Source organism: Dermacentor silvarum, chromosome 1 (genome assembly GCF_013339745.2).
Source record: "Dermacentor silvarum isolate Dsil-2018 chromosome 1, BIME_Dsil_1.4, whole genome shotgun sequence".
In the NCBI taxonomy this organism is placed as follows: domain Eukaryota; kingdom Metazoa; phylum Arthropoda; class Arachnida; order Ixodida; family Ixodidae; genus Dermacentor; species Dermacentor silvarum.
This window is the reverse complement of record NC_051154.1, coordinates 241,879,214-241,886,386: the sequence shown is the minus strand read 5'-3', so window position 1 is coordinate 241,886,386 and position 7,173 is coordinate 241,879,214. Positions and strand designations below refer to the sequence as shown.

The 7,173-nt window shown below is 42.7% G+C and overlaps 1 protein-coding gene across 2 annotated transcripts in view; it reads left to right on the top strand.

The window, feature by feature from the left end:
- The window catches only part of LOC119437003 (ring canal kelch homolog), a 58,430-nt gene that overhangs the window by 24,458 nt on the left and 26,799 nt on the right, over window positions 1–7,173 (top strand). For both annotated transcript variants that reach the window (XR_005189172.2, XM_037704060.2), the window contains exon 5: window positions 6,847–6,943. Coding sequence is in view for 1 of the 2 variants with exons in the window: in XM_037704060.2 (XP_037559988.1) it covers window positions 6,847–6,943 (97 nt within the window). In the remaining variant the exon portion in view is untranslated. The remainder of the gene's footprint in view (window positions 1–6,846; window positions 6,944–7,173) is intronic.

The following is a 7,173-nucleotide window of genomic DNA, read 5'->3' as shown; positions in this document are numbered from 1 at the left end:
CCTACCGTGGGGAAAATAGGTGTTTTTTATAGGTTACGCCAGATTTTCTTTTCTGAACGAACTACTGCACTCAATATTTTATGTAATACATAAACAAAAAGCAGAATGAATGCACTTTTCATGCATAAAAGTTTATTAATGAGATGTATGTCATAAAAAAGATATAAATTGCCAGAATCAAGATTATGGGATAAAATTGAACAAAGTTTGTAAAGACACGCTTGTATTTACTAAGAAAATTATGAGATATGCAAAATGTATTGCCTTCTAATAGGCACTATCTCCGAAAAAATCTAAATTTTTCATTGAACAGATTTAAACTACAAAAATTTAACTGCAAGCACTACAGTTGGGTGTGCCAGGCTACGGCCGCAGATGTTCCGGACTGGTTTGCGTCGTTGTCACTCTCACAGTCAAAGTCCAACGAAACGACAGCAGCCGCAGACGCAGCAGAATCGCGAGATCTGCGATCTTACGAAGTGCGCGCGCCACTCTCGGAGAAGGCCATTTTTGCTTTCCATTTTGACGTTTGCGAATCTTCGGAGCATGTTCAAAAATTACCGCCTGGCGGGAAAAATGCGAATTGCTTAGAAAACAAAAATATAGTTCCCCTCCTTCATGTCCGATAGCGCAGTGTGTCCAAGAGCGGTGCAGAAGGTCTCGAAAGCAGCGATTCAAACCATTGATAGCGGGCTAACGAAGCCCAACGGGCGCGGTGGGGAAAGAGCTGAAAGGAGCAGGTGTGCGCATGATCATGTCACTGCGCACTCACCTAGCAATAAATGTTCAAATAAAAGCAATAAATGTTATTCGGCGTTCTCCAGCCAATCAGTGTCCCAAGACACCTGCTCAAAGTGACTGGCATTTGTAGGCTAATTAGCATTACAACTGGATGCAAGAAACTTCAGTTGACTTAGGGTCAAGACAAGTGAGTGAGGGGTGCTTCCAACTGCAATTCAAATGAGGACAAGTTATTACATTTTTGGGTACACATTTAGCAAGATGCTTTTTTTTTTTTTTTTTTTTTTTTTTTTTTTTTTAGTGGGGAAGTGCGTGGCAGCCACAAAGCTGCCATATGCTCTGTATTTTCATCAGCGCATCTTGTGACAACATAGCCATCTTGCTAGGTTGTGTGTCGCTCTTTTTCAAGTGGAAATAGTGATTTATGTGTTATGGTGCTAACATTGCTTGCCCCAAAATGGCCACACCATAAGCATCAGAAGCCGACTATATTTACACGATTGTAAGTCGACCTATTTTTTTAAGATTTGAAAACTTGAAGTTTGGGGAGGGGGGTCAAATTACAATCGAAACCAAAACATGGCACCGCCAATAAAAGCGAGAGAAACGAGTTATCAGGGGCGCTAAAACGTGTTTACAATTTTATGTTTTCTCTACTGCTCTACCCGTAGTGTTCGGCTATTCTGCGTGTTTGTTCAGAAGGGTGTTCTTAAAGAGTTTTACAGCACAAACAGCACTCATGGGGGTGTCGATAGTTGGTGGAAGGGCCGCTGTTCCGATCGCAGCGGCACTGACCCTAGGAACTGCGGCACTTCCTGGGAGTATCGATAGTTCATGGAAGAGTCGACACTGTTCACGTTTCTCTTTCTTTATAGCTCATTTTTTAACACGTTGGACTTGACTGCCGGCCACATGTTACTAAGAAATTTTCGTTACGGAATGCGCCCATGAGTATGACCTTTTTTTTTTCCTGACACATGTGATATGGTGGGGGGGGTCGACTTGCAATCGTGCAAATATGGTAATGCTTGTAATGTAGCAGCACTGCTCTGCATACACTTTTCTAGCTAAAATGCATACACTCGCTCATTGTTGAGTTTTGGTCTTATCACTATACGAAATGAGTCTGAGCTTTATTTTTGTTTACAACTTTACGAATTTCTATCAGTTTTCTTTAGAGGTGGTCAATTGATACATATGAAACAACAGGACTCTAGACCTTTTTCACGGCGATCCCGTGGGCGCCGCCATGTTTGATCACATGGTGACACGTCCATTGCTTGCCTCAGCTGCCTCCGTTGCCTCCGTGTTTACAATGGATGTGCATGACACCCGGTGCTGTTCAGCAAACCTCTGTTTCGGCAGATATCGTAGACGGTGATTGGCTGGTTGACACGAAGCTTTGGCCACAGCTTCAGAGGACATGTTAGCGCTTTCGGAGGTCAATATAGCTTGTCCTAATGGAGCAGGCAGCGTATATATATATATATATATATACACACACAGTGCTTGTTCTAAAAGTGGGGCTAGAAATGTATTCCAAGCTTTCCGCTTATGAATTAAATCAGGATCAGTGTGTCTTGCTTTTTGTTCTTTATCTGGCAAACACTTTGAAGCGGCGGCTTGTCATAGTTTCTGACTCAGTAAAGTTCCTTGGTGCGGTCACTATGGGATTGTTTATTTTCTGCCCAATTGCTCGCGGACATGCTCAGTTGCGATAGACTTGTTCTTGCTGCGCATAAGGCTTGGAACGTGGATGTTCTGTACTTTGTAATAGCTTGTAGAAAATACGTATTATCGCTAGTCACTCGCTTTCTCTGTGGACCATCATGAAACTATCCGCTTTGAAGATTCATGTGTTGTCGCGGTGTAGTTGCCGTCACCCTGGCTTCGGCACATTGATTTAAGTGTGCGCTCATTCACTTATTCTTGCTACGTTGGCTATAGAGTGGGAGTAAGTTTGCCTGTGAGTTGGGGTGGATGTGTGCAGATAATGCGCGAAAAACTTACTATGCCAGGAAGCGGCGCTACTCCCTTTATCACTGTGTAACGAGCGGTACTCGCTCTTGCCGAAGTTTCAGGATGGATGTCCTTTCTTTGGCAGTTAGTAATACAACGCTGGTGAATGAGTGAACATATTTATATCCTCGAGGAAAGCCGTGCATTGCAAGGACCCGGTAACACAGGCAGTCCTTATGAAGCAGCGATTCATGAACTTGGTCATACAGATTCATTCTATTACTTAATAATATGCCATCATTTTTGTAGCCAACTACAGCACACGTCTTTGCTCTACCACTCCACATTTTGCAGCATGAATGGAGCACAGTGCTTTAGTGATCCCTCAGTTGCATTTCCGACAGCTAATTGCACAGGTGTAGGGCAGAAGTGGTAATGGTTTCGTATTCGTGCGCTTTCGCAAAGGCAAGGTGCGGCGTGCCGCCGAAAGCCTCACCTCGTTCCTCTAGAGCAGACTGCTCTGCAAAAAGGGACCATATGAGAACTTGTGAAATTATTCGCTCTCCTAAGGCATACCAAGCAAAATTGTATTGGCTTTCAATTTCACAAACGTTTAGGGTGCACAGACTGCTGTCAAATTAGGGTTTGGCTTTAGTTCTGCTCTTGGTTTTTCATCATCTTCATCGATGGCAGATGGCAGCACAGCTTTTCCAGTCTCCTCGCACCACCTAATTACCTGCCATTCTCGACTGCATTTCCCCTCCCTTGGAACCCATTCTGTTGCTCAAATGGGCAATCTGTTATCAGCTATGTATATACGCATTGTATGACCACCACTCCATTGTATGACCTCCACCAACTCCATTTCTTGCTCCTTTAACCTTGACTGGCCACATTCACATGTGCTTCATCAGCTCCTTGCCTATGCAGTGCGTGCATAAAACTACATTTAATGAAACACATTTTGTTAATCAATGAAGATCGTATATAGAAGCGTTAGTTTATTTTGCGAGCTTCTCAATGACCTGATTGATAAAACCAGCCTGTGCCTTAGGACCTGCCACGGTGATGCAGTGGCTATGGCATTCAGCTGCTGAGCACGAGGTCGTGTGTTTGATTCCTGGCCACGGCAGCCGTATTTCAATGGGGGCGAAATGCAAAAACACTCGTGTATTATGCTTTAGGCGCACGTGAAAGAACCCCAGGTGGTCAAAATTAATTGGGAGCCCTCCACTACAGTGTCTTCCATAGGTCCAGTGTTTCTTTGGGACATTAAACCCCATAAATCAAATCTGTTCTTCAGGCTGATTGAGTCTAGTGTTGCCCGCATTCTATTTGAAGTTATCTTTGTGAAAATTTTACTCAGTATCAAAAGCAAGCTAATATACCTATACTCCTTCAATTGTTTATCATCTCCCTTCTTATGGATTAATACTATGTTGATATCCTTTCAAGAATTTAGTACATTTGAGGCCACAAGGCATTGCAAATGAAGGGCTGCAAGCTTTTTTAGTTGCAATGTTCTTGCCATCTTTTTCCAGATTGATTGTTATTTCATCATCTCCTGTCACTTTTGCCTTGGGCATATCTTGCCAAGCTCTTTTTACTTGTGTCTATTATTACTTAAGGAAATGCACTGCCCTTGCTATCTATGACTGTGCTCTGGCTTTCTATGTAGCAAGTAAACGATTGTTTACTGCTTCACATGTTTAAGCATTAAGGTAATCAGGATATTACTGCTGCATCATTGGCAGTTATTTGTGGGAAGGAAAATGAATTTTAACCCGAACTTTATCTAATTGGGCTGACCTAAGTTCAAAAGTTCACCCATGGAAATTGTGGCTGCTCTGATTGTTGTGAATTAAGCTCTTTGCTTTCGGCTGTACAAATTTCTTACACTAGTTCTCAGATATGAAAACAGCATACTATATAGTGGATCACGGATATATTGAACTCGATGGGAATCACGAAGTTCGATATATTGATAAGTCTAAATATAAAATATGACTATCTGAAGTTTATCGGAGATCTCTGCATGTCTCTGAGTTTCCCGAGATCGTGAAAAGCCGGAACTTGCCAATTTGCTTCTGGAAGACCATGTCTACTGCACAAAAGTAGCCTTATTTTTTGCTCACTAACGTTGCAACTCACCCGCACAGCATAATGGTCTTTGCAACCCTAAAAGCCCGTGTCGCCCATACACGAGACCGTGGTGCATCTTGCACACATTGAAGTGCGTGTTTTTATTCAAGAAAAAGTAGAAATAGACCAACTGCTGAAACAAACTAGCCTGTATGGATAACACATGCCATGCATGCCATGCCGCCATCAGCACACTTGTACTGCGAATCACGCATGAGCATGACCGGCCAATCGTCATACGTGGGCAATGAGCCAGGCAGGCTTGTGCCAGGTTTCTGAACCAACTTTCTGTTGGGACAAGTCGTCCTCGCTTCTCGACCGTCCTAAAAATTCCACGGATCTCTTGCGTACTACTCAGTACTCCGACGCCTCGTGGCCAGTATGTATTCTGTTCTCAGCCCTTCCCCTCTGGCCTCTGCATCAGTGAGTGCCAACACTACATACACGGTGTTAGTTTCAAGAGTGCCATTCAGCTTTTCAGAACATTCAAGGTCATTGCCACTGACATCTATTGCGCATGCACAAACGAAACGCGTTCAGTATGGACCCGCTATCGCACAGCAACGAGTCTTGCACGTCATTGCCTCAATGGCTCTTTTCGAGTGCAGATGTGGCGTGCGGTGGTGTTGGTAAATTCAAACTTGCGTAAAGACCTCTCCAAGGGGAGACTGGAATCCGATTCATTTTGGCCGCTCGTGGAATCCTAGAATGCCGTTCGCGGAAAGCCTTCGTCTACAAGACAAACCCGGTGACGCAGCATCTCCAGTTCGGCATCGATGCGCGGCGCCACTCAGAGAAAAGATTGAATGTCATCCACGCTTTCTTGTGGAACGCATATCAGAGTGGAAGGCCTTTCACATTCTTGAAGCAGAGTAGCGATCTTCTCTTGCCGATAATGAACAGCCGCAGTTTACATGAGCCATGCATATGCGCAGCAAGCTAAACTAGAGCATACTAGTCATTTTTCCTCTATGGCATGTACTGCCCTTCAGATTCACTATCTTGTTTTACAGCATCTGCTAGACAATGGTGTTTTGAATTTGTCGGCATTAAATATTTATGCCGACGCAAGAAGTGATCGCGTATTCGTTAGAAAAAGCACATTTGCAGGGGCGCGGCACAGCGCGCCGTTCAATATATCGAATGTGGCGGTGAACCAGAGTTCAATGTACGCGTAGTACATCGGTATACTTTTGCATGGGATTTTCAAGGGAATTTTACAACTGTTCCATATAGACAATAATTCAATATATCCGAGTTTGATATACTCGAGATCGACTGTATTATGTTTCAATGTTCAGCAGGTTGTGTGTAGTTCAGTTCACAGAAGTTTCCAGTAAGGTTGACCGAAGGAAGGGAGCTTTTGAACTACTCACGCACAAAAGTCTTAACTGGCGTTTATATGTATCATATTGTACAACAGAAGAAAGGACCATTCTAAAAGATTGTACTATTGTACTTCTTTTTAATTCTGGGAATTTGGTTTCATGGTGGGAGGGGGGGGGGGGGGCTAAGTGCTCATTTATTTGATCTTTTTGGGGATCATGCAGACTATTCCCTCTAATTGTAATTTTTACTACCAGCTGTGATAACATGGTTTACATTACATGTTTGTTTGTTTTATTTAATCGATTGTGCAAATCAACTTCATTTTATTAATTATGCCAACATTGGTAATTGTACTATTCTCACGGAATTGAACGTGACAGGGAAAATTCAAAGTAGAATGCCTCATATATATAATTACCTAAGAGTGTGATGTCACGTTGCTGCACATCTGGTCACTGAAGGTGGCATAGATTTTGGTTGAAGCATAAGACCAAAAATTGTGCCAATTTCGCTGGAATGGGAGATGGCGGAAAAGAAAGTAAGCGTATTAGTTAACCCTAACTTGACATGTTTCATTCCACGAGTATAGTACATTAGCCATAAGAACCCTCTCATGAATAAGGTTCATAAAGTACATGAAGCTGAAAGTTGTGTGCCTTTTTATTTATTTTATAGGGAAGTGACTGAGAATGAAGAATTTCTTGCCCTTCCTGCGAATCAGGTGGCACATCTCATTTCTAGTGACAGACTGTCAGTTCCTTCAGAAGAGCAGGTAAGTGTTGAGCAGTTGAATGCAACAATAGAGGATGTTTTCTCTTCGCATGTTTTTTGCATCGTTTCGTTTTGCCTTGTTTCTTTAGAAAGGATACATGCTATGTTTTTTTTAGGCTACATATTATTTACATTGTGTTAAGTTGGAGGTGGGTGCTCGGTGAGTTTTTGCTGGCCATATTGATTAAGTTTAAAAGCCAAAGGTGGATTATCTTTTTTTCGTCTCTTCTT